General features: G+C 34.5%; 1 protein-coding gene across 1 annotated transcript; it reads right to left on the bottom strand.

The window, feature by feature from the left end:
* Positions 1-4,354: 4,354 nt before the first annotated feature.
* On the bottom strand, positions 4,355-16,871 carry fid (fire dancer). The gene is made up of 6 exons (XM_068767066.1): positions 16,682-16,871; positions 11,300-11,403; positions 9,771-9,974; positions 8,655-8,737; positions 6,588-8,557; positions 4,355-6,256 (listed from the first exon to the last, which is right to left on the bottom strand). Exons 1-6 carry the CDS (start codon positions 16,869-16,871, stop codon positions 4,380-4,382), a joined length of 4,428 nt encoding a protein of 1,475 aa, XP_068623167.1. The 3' UTR covers positions 4,355-4,379.
* Positions 16,872-17,508: the final 637 nt, after the last annotated feature.

Here is a 17,508-nt window from a genome sequence, read left to right as displayed (position 1 = left end):
TTGCGCGCAGTCTTACGAATGCCGGACAGTAGGACACAAGGAGGACCACACGCCCGGTTTACAGAAGCACGAGGGGTCCTCCTTGAGCTTGAACCTTTGGAGGTACTTAGAGAATCCCCCGTGCCCCGTGAAGAGTTGGGCCAAGACCGTATCCAACTCGACACTGCGGAGCACGCGGTAGGCCTGCGAGGCATTCAGGAAAAATATCCTTGTTACCGAAGCCGTACGTAACAATAATTTAAAAGCAACCATCATGATGATTTTTATACAAAATTTATATTGCGTTTTGAAAATCTAGACTTCTATTCGAATTAGTCAGTAGTGTTGTAGTTAAATTTAACTTTTAGTTGAATAAAATTAGATGTCGTTTTTAATATGTGAAATTAGATTTTCTAAAAATAATTTGTCAGTAAAATAAAGGTATTAACAGGTGTCTCGTTGAGCTCTGAAGACATTGTAGTGCTGTTAGTCGAATACAATATTCTCTGAAACTGTGTATTTGTCACCGAAATAATATTAGTGAAAGGTGCTGGTATCGTGTTATTTCTCCCTCATGTGCAGCGCTGATTGGTTATAGGTGTAAAAGCTTTCAAGGGGTCAATGTACAATAATAATCAAATGTTTCAGAAAATAACTTTATGATAACATAGAAAGAGCGTTTTCAATATCCAAGTTATTGTACATTACAGCAAAAAGTTTTTACAACTATTTCTAATCACCCTGCATAAAGTGGGAACTTTGAAATATTATTTATTCTATTGAAATACGACAGGCCAATGACTTCTGGCCATACAGTATACAGGAATAGATACCAAACAGTGATGAATTGTAAAATAAAGTAATAAGTTTTTAAGGATTTTTTTTACAAAATTATCAGTACCTAATTTTTTTATATTTCTGAAACCAATGATTTTTACATACGGAGTATCGCCTTCCTTAATTGACAGCTAAATAGCTATATATTTTACCTATAACCAATCGTTTTGTACGTAAACTAATTTCTGTCTCTGGTTTTGTGATAGAATGTTTGGGTTTATTTGAAAATCAATTTGGATCGTGTATTTACCAATAGGCTAATTGAAACAAATCAAATATTGAAGTCTTCATTTTATTGTGAAGGTTGTCACCTAATACATTGTTTAGGTATAGTACGATATAAGCTTACAACGTATTACTGTATTTGTCATTAACATTATTTGTTGTACTCGGAGCGAACTGCATTACAATGAGTCGTAGTAAAAACTGGGGACTTAACAATTTGATTATTTGACGCTAATTGTAGGCGACACGAAAGATGATCATTATTTCGTTTATCGTGCAATGAAATAAGCGTGTATTTTACATAACAACAAATGAAGAAATCAAAGCCAATTATACACTATACGTCCAGATAAAATTTTAAAATTAGGTTGTTCATATTCTATGTTTAAATGAGTAAGTTTAAATTTTCGCTTAAACGCAAACTAATTATTGTTACAAATAAACATGTATGTAAAATTCAATTGAAAACATGTGGCATATGCCATATTTTTTATAATATATCACAGATAAGCCAATGTGAAATGCACAGCAATATAAAATATATGTAAATATTTATGTATATATTATACACAAGATAAAAGGACCTGCCCAGGAACGGAAAATTAGTAGTACTGGTAAAACTTACCGTATTGATAGCTTATAGATGTTTCGTACACGGTAAATGAATATTAAACATTATTTAATATATACGTATATACCAGTTGGTAATTTGGTCACTTGGAGAATAATATCTATGACTTTAAATTTCTCTACGTGCAGTTTCTGTTTAAAATTTCGTTATCTTGCTTGGACACCCTGTACGAAAAATTCATAATAAATTATAATGTATAAAAATAGGAAAATTATATTCACCTACTTTTAAACAGCACTGATATGCCTCAAAAACTTCACAACGTTCGATAAAATTAACATTACACCCCCCGGGCTTACTTAAAAACATTTGAACTTAATACATCATATTAAAATCATTATACAATAGCGTATGATGAGTTAAATGAATATAAGAGATAAAGCTAGAACAGTTTAGTGAAAACTTAATCCACGTTGGTCATACATCTCACTAAACTGCATATGTGGTTGATTAGATCGATGTTAAAGAACTATATTGTAGACTTATATAGAATTACAAATTAATGTGGTAACGGTTGTGCATTTTATATATTGTTCTTTACCTAATCTCTACGTTTCCAGTAATATTAACTAATTGCATAGATTTCTAAAGACAACGCAAGAACTACGCATTATCTGTACATTTAATACAATTGTTTTAGTTCTGAGATTCTGTTTTAGCATTAAATGTACAGTGTGTGAGTCTTATCTATGCTATATATTAATTTAATCTCACTGATTTTTGATAACATAATTAATGTCTAGTAGCTTTTGTATATATACTTATAGCGAATATTTACAATGATAACCAATATTTTCATATTTTATAAACAATATAAGTATCGTATTAGCTAATTATTCAATGTGGTACGGTTGCGGATGACGCTTTTTTGATGTTGTAGTATCTAAACTGGAATTTTACATAATTATAGTATTTTTGTGAAAAATATTACAATATACAATGTAATTTTTTTGACATTTATTAATTATGTTCTAAATTATTCTAATGAATACTTAAGTGTTGATAACAAAGGGTTCGTGTACAGATTGGAATACACTAATCAAATAATGCAGTTTAGAACAGTATTATTCCTGTAATAGTGTCAAGCTAATTATGAGATAATGTAAAATAAGATTACGTCAAAATATTATTTTGTTATCTGTGTTAGATTTCCACCTGTGTACTGACTCGCTACGATTTCTCTGAAACCATATGGCTTAGAGACAACATGTAGGAATATTTCTTAAACGAATGGAACAGCTAAGAACAATTTTTAAAAAAATCTCACCAGCGAGGAGTTTTAGTTGATATAAGTTTTTGAAGTGAGGAACAGCCAGCTTTCAATTGTATTATGCAATGTAAAACCGAGGATTAATTTCATACTGCATTTTTAAACTGAAATAAATACTTAATTTTGTGAAATTCCATTTTCATACAAGTGATTTGTTTTCGTCGTCTCCAATTAAGTTGTAAAGCAATTGTATTAAATATTTAAACGCTTTGATTATTATTTCTTACAGGAAATTAGGGATTTAAAGAATGAAACATGAAAGTATATTTAATAATCTTACTTAATTCGATAAATGTGTCTTTGCGCTATATAAACATGTTCAGACAAAAGATACACGAAAACGCATGCTTGCGTAAGTTTCTTTAAGAACATTCACTGGACACAGTAAGTATTTCTAATATTGTACAGATTGATTTGTATGAATTTATTTGTACTCTTCAAGTATATTACAAATAGGCAAGGGACTTCAGCTATGCAACTACGATGACTAAATTCTCTAACCTCACTAAATGGTCCGAATTTAGTATGACTTTAAGCGGTAAAAGTTGGTGAAAGAACATACCGTGGACCCATACAAAATTTATAAGTAACCAATTTTTAAGAGGCCAGCTCATTACATTTTAATACTGAAACATACAGTTAACTAGGTTAAAAGAACACAAACAAGCTTATACCAGTTTCCAAAACCGAAGAATAATTATATTACAACCCTAAACCTGTGTTAGGTTAAATTTAAAATCTGAAATATCATTTTATTAACTAGAAGAATTTAGTGATGTCATTTCTATATTTGTTATTGTCATAGAGTATAATTTTAATAATTTTAAAGAGATTATATAGCAATAGGTGTTCCGGTTTTGAAGAACGGTATAAGTCGGCCACGGAAAAGTTGAATTACATACAATATTAGTGTAGGTATACATGAACGATAGACACTTTATTAAATAAGCTATGAATAGCTTACAATATTTTGAGCCACTGAAGTATATAATATATTATATTAAATTTTCTCTATTTAAAGCTCTTAGTTTTCATTTCATGCGAGTTCTATAATCGCATTGAATACTAAATGCCCGTAGTCAAAACGTAGTCATTAATTCGACTACATCAAATAGGGCGAACAATATTATTATGGTTATAGAAATAACAACTATTAAATAAGTATAGAGTGACTATTACATATATTAAAAAACAAAAGCTTCGCTTTTGGCATTTGCACATGATTAACTATCTTTAATTATACGTTGAATGTACAAGTTAATAGACACAAATAGTTTGTAAGGAAGGTCACTTGGATGTAGAACACTGCAATGTTTTTAGCAGCCGTAAATGTCTGAAAGTGATTATTCTTGTTTAGTTAGATTATAGATACAACACGTCACAAGATTTGCGAACACAAGCACAAAATAAGAGAAGAATGTATGTCACTAAAACAGGTTAGATGGTCCATACTTGTACTTTTTCCGCCACAACGCACCAACTAGCTTGATCGTAGTAAGAGGATACCACGTGTAGACTTTCAACATATTTCTCGATCAATTGATCTAGTTCTCCCCTTTTGAAAACGTGGTAATATCGATGATAAGTGACAGCGCCGCCTTCGGAGGGCAGACTGTCTGATCCATCACTCAAGGATGGAAGAAGTGGAGCATGTGCGGCAGCTCTAGATGGCACAGCTGGTACTGTTGCAGTATCTTCAGAAGAAGACCTGTTTTCCAATAGTTTTCTTTCTTTAGAACATTCACTGCACGAAGGCAGGGAAGCCAAACTAGCGCAGCCCAAAGAAGCTGTGCTTCCAGTTTTATCTCTTCGACTCCAATCGCTCCCTGCAGATGTATCACTGGATTCTATAGAAAAGCCCGATTTCAATGGTGCTGTACTAGCACTCGATCTAGAGGTTATGTATTCGGGACTTATTTCCATTTTATCCAAATCACTCGAGTCGGTCGATTGTCCAACTTTCAAAGATGACCTTTTGTCAGTGCTTGTACATAACGAATCTACACTTATTTCTGATTCTAAAGAATAGCCTGTTTCAAGAGACTGGCTTGTGTCATAAGTTCCGGATTCTACTGTGATCTCTGGATTTCCGTTGCTAGAAGAAATTGCACTGTCTTCGTCTGGATTTTTGGTCTCGACTTCTGGTAATTTCTCATCAATACCTATTTTTGTAACATTGTACTGTATGTTGGCACAGTTATTTAGGTATACGTCTTCATCACTAGCCACTTTCAAAGATTTTTTTAATTCTCTGTATTTATTAATAATCGGATCAACATCTTTTGACCTCTTCTTGCTTTTGGTTTTTGTTCCACATTTTGGAAATAGCTTATTAATGTCTGTCTCTTGTGTATCACTCAGGGATGATATATATTTAGTTTTTTCATTTGTGCCTGTTTTGTGTTGGCTGTGCATTTCTGTACCTAATTTATACGGTTCTTCCAAATGTTGTAAACTATTTGATAGTTCGTCAAGAATTTTTTGTGTATTTCTATCTTCTTCTTCTCGCTTTAATCGAAGTGAAATGCTTTTCTCACTGCTACTGCTACTCGGTAAATCAAAATCCTCTTCGTTGATGCGTTTAGAATATTCATCAATTTCTTGCAATAATTTTTCACTCAGTTTTTCCGCAAATTCTGTTAAATGCTGATTACGATCTTGTTCAACTACCCAGTCATCTTCCTTAGCTAACATATCTGATTTGCAAGTCACCAATGGCTCGTTAGCCATGTTCCTGTTGAAACTTTCAGATTTTGAAATTGATTTTTCTGAATCGGTACTAGATATAGATATTGAGTCATACGGTAGCCTTGTTGGACTTCTATGATTTTTTTCATCTAGAGATCGGCCATCAAGTCTGTTTGGAGATAGTCTATTTAAGCTCCACGTGGAATTGCTTGTGCTACCAAGTTTTGGCGATCTATCTTTTGATCGCCTACCTGGAGAAAGACGCTCTAAGCTTGAGGAACTTCCACTTGAGCTAGTATGAGACTGCGATCTTGATCTGTCCTCTAATATCCTTAAATCGCCTGGTGACAGCTTATTAAGACTCCAGTTGCTGCTACTGCTACTACTCGATGCACCCTGTACAATAGCCAAAGCTTCAGCGCTCTCAATCTTATCAAATTGTTTTCTTTTCGTTCGAGGACTGCATTGAATAACAGTTTCGCATGTTTCGTCTAGGGAATGAGCAACTTCAGCTGCTGCTTCGATTAAACTTTGTGCAGGCGAAGATGAATTAGATTTGTCCGACGTGTTAGAAGGTACGGTCTCTTTCTTTTCCTTTTCCTCTGATGTGGATGAATTGGGCAAATCTGTCAAAGAGAAGAATTACATATGTAAATTAAATGTAAATATGGAATTTAACGTTCAAAGAGAAATCCATGTCTCTCACTTTTTCTGATACTCGCTATATTCAAGAAATAAAAACTAACGTTCAAAAATATTTTAAAAAATATTCCTTTTATTCTAATATTTAATTTCTTTTTTTCTTCTGATACCCGTTTTACGTGTTTTTCTAGGTTATAAATATTAATATAATAATAAAAAAAACCTAAGATATTTGATGTTATAGTTATAGCCAGAATTAAAAGAGACAAGCGCAAAATAATTATAATAAGGTAATAAACAAAGTGAGAAATGTACCTTTTTCTATAGCTGTTTTTCTTAATTCGTCTGGGATTACGCTGATCACACTGTCTACTGAATCAGGTGAAGAAACACCGCTCGAATCACTATCCATGTCATCAGTAGCTGGATTAAAAAGCTCGAGGGACATAAGTTTTGGATGACTTTTAGCTATAGGCTCAGGTTTATTGGTTCTTACAATAGGGAACGGTGGTCTTCTTGATACACTTAAAGGAGGAATTCCCTTGTTGAGCATTTCTTTGATTTGTCTTATTCTTTCTTTTCTTTTCCTATCAGCCAAACGTGAGTCTAGAGTATCATTTGTTGGTGATTTATTAGGTTCCTTGGGCTTGAATTGCGGAATTTCTGGTAGTTCTGCCACTGTTTGTAAAGTAATTTTTGGATAGGGTTTAATATCTTGTAAAACGACGCGCGGTTTTAAGTCGTTTGTGTCAGCAGTTAGTTTATGTATTTCTTCAATATCTTTATTGATTTCAGCGAGAAGTTCTTTTGTTACTTCAGTCGGAGTTTCTTCTTCCTCTTTAATTGGAGGTATAGGATCAGGCTCTTCGAATACTTCTATTGATATATTTCGATTAATTATAGTTGGTGGTTCTGGTTTAATACTTTTCTCGTCGGATTCTGACTTAGGTGGGGAGTTTGGCTGACTTTTAGACTGGGGTTTTAAAGGAGGAGGAGTACTCCCAGAATTCGGTGTTGAATAATTCTTTAAACTATACTGTGCAACAAGAATTTTATTTACTGTGCCAGGGCTCTGTGTAGAATTTGGTGATGCTGGTGGTCGAATCAAAGAAAATGATTGTTTAATCCTAGGGGATGGCAATCCTGGCGAACTTTTCATTCTTGGAGATGTTGGTACAGAAGAACCTTTTAGCCGAGGTGACGTTGGCCCCGGGGAAAGAGGAGTAGGCGATAGGGGATCGCCAGAACCATCGGCTTTTGGTACATAAATGACTGATGCAAAACTATCTTCTGAATCAACACTAGTGTCACTTTGGAGACTACTATCTTTGGAAGAATCGGATCCATCTTCTTTCGAATGACGCCTTTCTGGATAATTTTTTTCACTGTTTGCGTTATTGTCGCTCGGTGTAGGAACTTCCGGGGTGTGCCCATGAGTCTTCCAGCTTTGAAGCATTCTTACAAATACTGTAACTTTATCAATGTTGGTTGTTGAAGTTTTAAATTTACTTGTAAGACCATTTTTAAGTGACTGGAATTTTTTAGCCGTTGTAGCCGATGTAGAGAATATAGAGTCTCGTATCGAATCCAGTGCTCCAGGACGGCGATATAAATATTCTTCGTTCAAAGATGCTTGTTTCTGAATATTTTTTCTTAGTCTTTCTTTTTCTCTTAGGCGTTCAGCTGACATTAATTCTTCATTAAGCGATGTTTGCTTAAACACTCCGGGCTTTTTAGATTGTAATCGCGGAGTATGGATTTTAAAATTAGGCATTTCTTCTACCATACTTTTCATGTCTGTTGGTTTATCTAAATCCTCTTCTGCGTCGTCTTCATTTATAGATTTTTTTTGTTTTACGAGTTTAGGTTTTTTACGTGCTTCAGTTGCTTCTTCAACCGGCGCATCTTTTGGTTGTGGTTCTGAATCATCTCCGCCTAGACTAGGCAAACTAGACCGTGATCGGACCAAGGCTCTTCGTTCGATGTCAGCTATGTCTGTCAAGCTCCTTGATTTTAAAGTAGATGCATCAGATGTTTGCGAAACTAATCTAGATGGTAGTACTTCATCAAGACGTCTCAGTTCAATGGGCAAGTCTGCCGCCGGTGGTTCTGGTCGAGGGCCAGGTCTAGGGTTCACTCTTGTACTAAGACTCCATGATGGTAAAAATGAACGTCGTCCAGCGAGGCGCTGAAGGGCACGTCTCACAAATGAGTAGCAGGTTTCATTTGGCGATGACAGTGAAGACGACCCCGGTGAACCATCGCAACTTTTCCAAGTTTCATTTCTGTAAAAAAAAACATAAGAGAAAAAATCAAAAGAATAATGTAAAATATACATGATAAATGTATTCTGAAGTATAAAATATATTTAGTAATATTTACCGTTCATGATCGACAGATAGGAACCGGGGAGTTGGCGTAGGAGGGCATAATGTTGCAGGGCGATGCCACGGTATGAGGACATCCTGAAATATTATTTTTCCTTTAATTTGGATGTAGTTCTGTAGCAGATATCAAAGACTTTAATCGTTATTATTTATAAAAAAACCCTAGAATTAAATTTAATATAAAAATAAAATGTCACGTATAATGAAATGTTACGGATATTTTATTTAGTTTATTTGTAGTACGCTACAATTTTTAAGTTTGTTAAACTACTTAGAAATATATAAACTTTTTAAACACATTTAAAACTGTGTTTGTATTATTTAATCTCAGAAGTAAGAAGGAAACCTGTTCTGTGAAGAATGTTTTGTTTATATAAATACATAAACAAACATGATGGCATTTAGATTAGGGGATAAGATTTAGGTGAATCTAATATATTTAAACAGAGACAGCGGAATGGTAAGTAGCGCGTATATTGGGGAATAATTATATGATGTATCCCTATCCTCACTAACGGAAAAGATGGACCTCGAGGAAACCAAAAATACAAAAGATTTTTTGATTTTGATGTTTGACCACACTAGGCATTGTGATACAGTGTGTCAAAAATCAGTGAAGCACAAGAGTATTCAATTCCAAATTTCCAACATTGTTTAACATGTTTTAAAACTAACATTTAAAATATATTCTACATGATACTAGCGTCGGCTTTGCGATGTGAAATACTTAGTTGGTTTACTTTAACCCAATAATTTAACAGTGATTAAAAGTTTACCTATTATACCTTTTGTATTGATTCTTATCATTATAATTATTGTTAATTATCATAGAAGCTGTTTAATTACAGTTACAAACAATTAAAAATTTTGATGGCCTTGGTTATTGAAGACGTGTAAACAAATTTGACGTATATAACCAAAGAAAAAAATAGGTTAAGATCTAGTGACTATACATGCATAACAAAACAACAAGACAAAAATCATTTTAGCCGTAAGACATTCTCTATTGGATATAAGCCTCCGCTATAGATTCCTAAAAGGACTGATTTGAATCAGCCTGCATCCAGCAAATTTCAACAACACTAAGGTCAATCCATCTTGCGAACAATACCTGCGAGTGAAAATTCCTGCCCTCATGTTCCATCGCCCAAACGGTGAGTAACAACCGGCCTCCAATTCTGGTGACGCGAGCTAGCTCCCTCAGGGCCATGGCGCGTCTCTCCACCGTCGCGAAGTGATGAACCACCGCTATGGAGAGCACCGCGTCGAAAGACTCATCGCGGAAAGGAAGGCAAAGGTTGTCGCACAACACCACCTGTGTCAATATGTTTATTTATTAAGCTATACTTTAAGGACAATGCGTTTGTGTAACAATTAGATCATAATGTTCGTTTTAATATCGCAATCCTTAATATACTACATTTTCAAAGGAACCAAATATGCCCAGAATATGTAATCAGTAAAAGTAACGTTAAAAAAAGTTGATCCATTTATGTTGAGATTCTTAGAGGATCTTCTACAATATAGATACTATTAATGAAAGATTGTAGATATGATTATGGTTCTCCTGAAGATGATTGATACTATATTAAGTGTCTAATTAAGGAAGAATTATACTAATAGTGGTAATTTTAGTAAAAGAATATTTATTATTTAAAATTATTGTACAATTTGCATTTTTTTATAGTGATCACTTCATTGGGCAATCCCAATTTTATAGAAATTAGAATAAAACGTTACCTTCTAATAAGGACATTTTACAATATACTTTTTCTGTCATCACCGATACTTTTAAAATAGTCGTTAGTGCTGCAATTCAGCTATCCTTAGACACTCTGAATGAATGGTTCCTAACGCGTCTTATCTGAGAACAAACTCAGTCGAGTTTTTTTGTGTGATCTTGTGATTTTCGTAGATATCAATTGTACAGTAGTTCTAACAATTAACTCTTTTGTTGTATCAAAATCCTTTAAACTTTAATGGAATTTTATTTCCAGTTTATGTTATTATATGTTCTCAATTTCTTCCATGATCATATACTAGATAATACCCGGAAAGTTCTTGTAAAAGCGTACACAAACTACTAATAAGTAATCAAATCGTACATGAACCTAATATATATATATATACATATATATATATATATATATATATAAAATATATATATATATATATGTATATACACATACATACATATATATATATATATATTTGTAAATGTACAAAGTATAAACATGTTATTTAATTTTTTTCGTAGTCTTAAAACAACCCGCCCAGTCAGTTTTTCAAAAGCCAATGTGATTCCAAGGTTTAATTTGCTTAAGAATATACGATACACCATCATAGATCACATCCAAAGATCGCCAATAAACCTTGCAACCAAAGGCTTTTGTGACTTTGGCTATATCGTAGATTTATCTAGTCAGGGGTTTACGAGATTCTTTCGGCTCCAAAGACCGAAAGAAGAAAGTTCCTGAAGCGATATGGTCTTTCCACTATCACTTCAGACGAACACTTTCCCGAGCTACGTCGATAACTCTGGTTTTGAGACGTAAAGTGGGTTAAATGACAATTAGGAAAAGATGATAGCATTTACTACTCTCAAAAGTTTTATTGTGAAAAGTGTATCTAATATTTTACCTCATTGTTCTGTTGACGCGCTTGCGCCGTCAGCCTCGTGCACCGGTCGCCGCCAACGGTGTACACGGACGGATTCAGGTCCAAGTATTTTCCGTTGCCGCAGCCTGAGGAAGAAAAAAATAGTTAATAACAATGTAACAGCATATATACATATTTATTCCGATCAACTTTCTATCGAAGTAGAGAGAGGGACAATTAGTAATATAATTCAAATAATCTTTTATTAAACCGTGAAATAAAAATAAAAAACGAAGGTGACACGATGGCATTGTCCCATTGGAGATCATGTTCACTTCTGTTTCATTATTATCTATGTCACATCGTAGTTAGTCGACTCGGGTACTTTACAATTTAGAACGAAAGCTTCAACAATGAGTTGCAACGGTTTAAGTGCACGGGTCAAGGTATTTTAAATATGCTCTATATTCTTCATTCTCTCCTATATTTAGTAGAGTTCTAAAGGATTGAGTATTATGATTACTTTTTTTTAACCTTCGAAGATACCAGATGAGAGTTATCGCGTCATTAGATTTATTACGAAATTAGGTCAACGCTCATTATTTTAACATGTAGAATAACATAGTAGTAACATAGTATCTCTTAATTATTCGTATATATGTAGTACCTTTCCCACGTAAATATATATATACACATATATACACTTGTGTATATATGTATGTATTTATATGTGCGTACACCCTGAACGGCCATCTCCGTCATGTCTCTCATCTCACATCCAAAAGTTGTCTGGTAGAGATCGCCTCGAGCGATAAGGCCGCCTCTTGTACCATATGAATCGTTTATTTTTCTTCTCTTCTATTTATTGTCCATGGTGTACAAAAACGTGTTAATAAACGAATAACATGGACTAGTAGCTCTGTAATTTAACTAGCTATTATGCTCTCAAAATTAAACGCAATGATTATGTATTATAAGAATTATGATGAATAAAAGTATAGTGGCTATATACATAACATTAGTAATTAAAGACAAGCTCTGTCGTTGTTGGAGGTCTATCGTCATTCAGTTCATAGAAGCAAGGAATTGCTGTCCCTATGGGGCGAGACATCATGGTCACCATGTTTAACAGGAGGTTTGGCGATCGCAGTTCAATATTATGGTAAACAGAAGACGCTGCTCTTCATCCTCTGGAAACTTATTAATAAGGTCCGTAGACGAACAAATTAAGCGATATTGAACGAATTGGCGAATATGGAATTTGGCAATAGGAAGGCCACGTAGAGTTTAAAACAAATGACTGCAGGGTCCTTGAGGTTCAGGAGTGGAGACTACAGATTGGCAAACGTAACGCCACTTTATTAAGATCATTGGAAAACGATAGATCAAGGACATTTCCAACCGGGCTTATTGGAGATCTACGAGGAAGGTATGATAATGAATTATAATGGTGATGAAGCAACTGTTTATCTCTTCATAAGAAACTCACGTGTTATGCTTCAGAATTATCATGCAATAATTTTAAAAAGTTTCTCAAACAAATTAGTTAGGAACTTAAAAAATAAAAAGCTTTAAGAATATTTGCGAAAATGACCACAAAAAAGGACTTACTATATTGTGGGCTTTTCTCAGATCAGGGAGCATTGGAAGTCGATGTAGCGACATATTTTGAGCAGAATAAGGCCATTATTAGGCAGTTCAATTTGATTTTAATTATTAAATTGGACTCAGCTCATGATATACACAAATGGTCAGAATAAGTGAACCTTAGTTAATAATAATATGGATGAATAAGTGTGTTCAGCGGTAGAGATGGGCTTTGCGGTGGTAACCACATATTCAATGTCTTGCGAAAAAAAATAACACATGATATTTGTAACATTTTTCCGTTCAAATTATCCAACATTCAGTCTAAACTCAGGCACGTGGTTACATTAAGCGAAGGTCGACTGTGACGATATACCGATGATCGATTTATTTTAACATTTTCGTAGTCACGTAAATGCTAGAATGATAAGAATGTCTTGTATACCATTTCGTTATATTTACCTTACAATGATTTTTGTATACATAAATATATGGTAATAAAATCCAGTGAATATAGAATTTATAAAACATACAATAAAATACAATACATATTGGTTAAAGGTCTAAAAGTTTCAAAGGGGTTAATGCATAGGTCATTTGACAGCAAAAAACTTTATATATCTAGAATAAATTTGAAATATTTATATTGGTATACGATAAACCAATGATTTCTGGCAGTAGAAAGTCTACAAAAACAAATGATAAACAATTATAAATTTAAAATACCTAGTAATCCAAATTTTACAAACTCTTTTTCTTATTATGTTGTGTTGTTATTTCTGAAACCATTGGTTGTCGCATATGTTGTGCACCATATATTTATTGAAAGGAAAAGAGTTATACATTCACTCTTAAACTTTTACATCTATAATTAATTATTTTGTATAAATTTAAAGCGTAAGATATTACGTCTGTAAACAGAGAAACAAGTCACATTCTGATGAAGGCTACATATTGAATTCGTACAGTAAATAGTACTGAGAATATCTAAATAAAACTCTGAAATTCATAAGGCAGTGTCAGGCTATATAAGTAACATTCATCCAGTTAGGTCTTTAAAACGTAGATAACAACACTGTTACTAAGATTTTATAACATAGAAGGTATTCAGTAAGCTAACATTTAAATAAAGGCATTTACGTACCCTGTAATAATTAATATAAGATAAATTGTGCTGAACGGAGATTAAAATAACAAGCAACCTTCCGTTCCCACACAAAGTAGTATGTGGGCGGTTTGTGGGGGAACTATGTACGTAGCTATTTACACTATGCTGATCTATTACCGACAAAGGAAACAATGTATATATCATGCGCTGGTTACGAAATATATAAAAGATTGGTTTAATTTTTAAATTTTTAATGTTATATTAATACGTGAAATCTATTGTTTTAAAATGTATCATGTGTGTTTAAAACATTTGTGATAATCATCATTATCAATTCCACCGCGGGACGTCCATTTCACATAGATTTCCAATTGAACAGGATGTAGGCTACTTCTATAGCCTACATTCAGCTTCTTCCGATGATATCCTCGACAACCTCGTCTATCCTTGTGGGTGGACTTCCTTCACCGCTCATGGTCTTCGCTCAATAAGAATCTTAAGCCCCTAGCGCCCGTATTTTCTGCGCGAAATTTCTCCTATCCACTGCCACTTGTTGCCAAGCCGGTTATGCCAGTTGTATCTCGTAGGGAGATCCCAAGCATAGCCCTTCCATGGCTCGCTGAGTGACTATGAGCTTGCCAATGAAGTGCAGTCAGGGACCATATTTTAACTAATCATGACAAATTACATATACAAAGTATTACAGTGGAACCGGTGCATAAATTAGTACCCTCAATTTTTGATAGCACGGCTGCTATGAGAGCCGGCTAATGGAAAAATATCCCCAGATGGGCAGCAACATTTCCCAAATATTTTAAAATAAAAAAAATGCACTTGCCAATCCATATGCCAATCGTGACGAGAATTTGCACATATGATTTTATTTATTATATCTCAAATATTTAATTCTTACTCGTGAATTCGCCGCATTTATTTTTAATGAGCACTTTTGAATTCTTGAGTTATTCTTTGTTCAACCTGGGATTCATTAGTCCGGTTATGAAGTAGTGTATATAAAACTAAAGTCAACAATATTTATAAGAGGTCTCGCATCGGTTGTTGATTTTTGATAAACTGTGATAAAGTTGAAGCGATTTATGTACTTTAAGAAATATCAATTGTTGTACAGTCATCGTCTTCATTATTTGAGCCTTAAGCGCAGAGTGTAACCTCTACTCACGAGGTAGATACATAGCCTTGTCAAGGTTGTCGGAAGAAGCTGGACGCAGGTAGCTTTCGACCTTTTGAAAATCTATGTAAGAGGCCCATGTCAGAGCTAGAGCAGTCTTTCTACGGCTGAAATGATGATGATATTGATACAAGGAGTATTTCTATTTAGTAGTTTCGTTCTTCTTTAGTTACTTTTTTAATTTATATTGTCATGGAAAAATTTTACATTTCATGTAAGATTTCGTTAAGATTGAACTAGGGGTTTAAATCGATTAAATAAATGTATAATTTGAATAATAAAAACAACCTCGTAATAACTGTGTTATCAAATGACTTTGGCTTGCTTCGAATAAACGCCCACACATTGACATTTACCTCAGGGAATCCCAGTAAAAGCGACTTGCTAATTATTTGCCGATGTTAAATATTTAACAGGAACGCGTGGGTTGCCAGTCTTTTTATTTCACAATGAACCATTCAAGCGAATTTTTGAATGAGTTTCTTTTGCCGATATAAATTTATCGATTCACGTCTTCGTATCGAAGCAAACGGAGAACGTAGGTTGTTAAAGTCGCGGGAAGTCTCTGAATGTGGGCAGTGTACGACCGGTCATCGATCTTTGGGGGAGGCCTGTGCCGTGCAGGGGCAAGAAAGTTGAAAATACTTAATATTTATTATTCTTTATTAAGAGACTACGAATATAGTACATGGACATAAGATAACCACTTGAAACAGATGTCAGTTGATTACATAGATATTTATAAATTGGGAGCAACTACCTCGGAGTCACATGGTTTGCGGCGCTCTATGTATTTTCGATACAGGTGTCATTAATAATATTAGGGCCAGGGAAAGTTACGGGTAGCGTTGAACGGTTACCGTGGCAATCTTTGAAGGATGCGTATGCCTTGTAGTAGAGTCGTTGACAGATTTACATTTTATTAGAGGACTTTGTTTACACGAGCGATAAGCATATAATAATTCTAATAATAATCTTTATCGTTTAGCGGAAATATACAAGACGCAGATATTTGTTTAGAATATTATATTTAATGTAATATTAATTTTACTAAGTACCAGTAAAACAAAAAAATAACAAAAGTGCGTCGAGTCTGATAATTAAAACTGCGATCTCTTTTGCGTACTTAACGTTATTATAAACAACCAAACATTGTGGATGTGTACGAATATATATATTTTAAATATAGGTACACATTTAATCACACATTATCTTGATGGAACAGCACGAGAATGTTTGCTTGTAATGGCTGTCAAATAAATGACGCAGCTTGCACAAAATTTGAAAGTCACCCAGTTATCCCACAGTCCATTCGTTCAAAAGAGTTTATATTCATAATTCGATGAAACAATAGAACTAAGTATCTTTCTAAACAGACCTTGTTAAGCACTTTAGAAAAGTCAAGAAATCAATAAAAAATTACGTTTCAATAAATGTGTAATGTTATAGTACATCGAACGTGACATGGTGATGTTTTGGTAATATTATTGTAGATGGAACGTGAGATTTGTGTATTGTTGAGGGTGTGGTGGGCGCTTACCGACGTCGCAGACGAGGCTGCCGGGCTCGAGGTCTGCGAGGAAGGCGCGCAGGGCGGGCGCGGGGGGGCGCGGCGCGTCGTCGCCGTCGCCGGCCTGCTCGTACACGTCGTGCACGTAGGCGCGCTCCAGCGCCGCGCCGCGCGCCGCCGATTCGGCCGGCCCCGCGCCTGCGCACGCGCCATCCGCCATCACCGCACCGCCATCGCACCTCGCTGCAACGTCATCGTAGACATTCATGCTACTTCTATATTTGAATTTCATTTTTTTATAAATCGATTGTCAAAACTGATACACATTAACAAAATTTAACAGATGTCATAATTTATTTTCATCAAATTGTCGTGAATACAATTTGCGTATTAATTTTTCTTTCAGCATAAACACCATTATCATAATTTCAACATTAGAATGTCTACTGCTGGTCTAAGACTTGGAAGCTGCCCGCATTCAGCGTCTTCTGACGACTTTATAATGTCGTCTGTATGGCTTGTGTGAACTTTCTATGTTGCTCTGACCTCTGTAATGCCACCACAAATATTCACACTACTTCTATTTTTGATTGAATTTTCAATACAGATATATAATAACAAAAATGTCGTAACATAATTTATTTTCACCATTATCATCATGATGTGAATAAAGAAAAATAGTATGCAAATTGAGCATTATTTCTTTATGGTCATCATTTTATCTGTATCGTCATTTTAGCTGTAGTTTTCCAAGATGATGGGTCGGGAGCAGCTTGCATCCAGTGTCTTCCGACAACTTTGATCATCTGCCTGCTTTGTAAGTGAACTCCACAGCTTTAAAGTTCCAGCGGCCATCT

This window comes from Battus philenor, unplaced genomic scaffold (genome assembly GCF_028537555.1).
Source record: "Battus philenor isolate CCGP_79_NKW_IND1 unplaced genomic scaffold, ilBatPhil1.0.hap1 SCAF_22, whole genome shotgun sequence".
In the NCBI taxonomy this organism is placed as follows: Eukaryota; Metazoa; Arthropoda; class Insecta; order Lepidoptera; family Papilionidae; genus Battus; species Battus philenor.
Note: the sequence above shows the minus strand (reverse complement) of the source record. Positions and strands in the feature narration are given on the sequence as shown.

Excerpts from the sequence above, each read along its gene's own strand:
- fid (XM_068767066.1), bottom strand. The coding sequence starts at position 16,871 with ATGGCGGATGGCGCGTGCGCAGGCGCGGGGCCGGCCGAATCGGCGGCG. Across the intron at positions 11,404-16,681 it reads CAGCCTCGTCTGCGACGTCG|GCTGCGGCAACGGAAAATAC; the intron begins GTAAGCGCCCAC and ends TTTCTTCCTCAG. Across the intron at positions 6,257-6,587 it reads AAAAACAGCTATAGAAAAAG|ATTTGCCCAATTCATCCACA; the intron begins GTACATTTCTCA and ends TCTCTTTGACAG.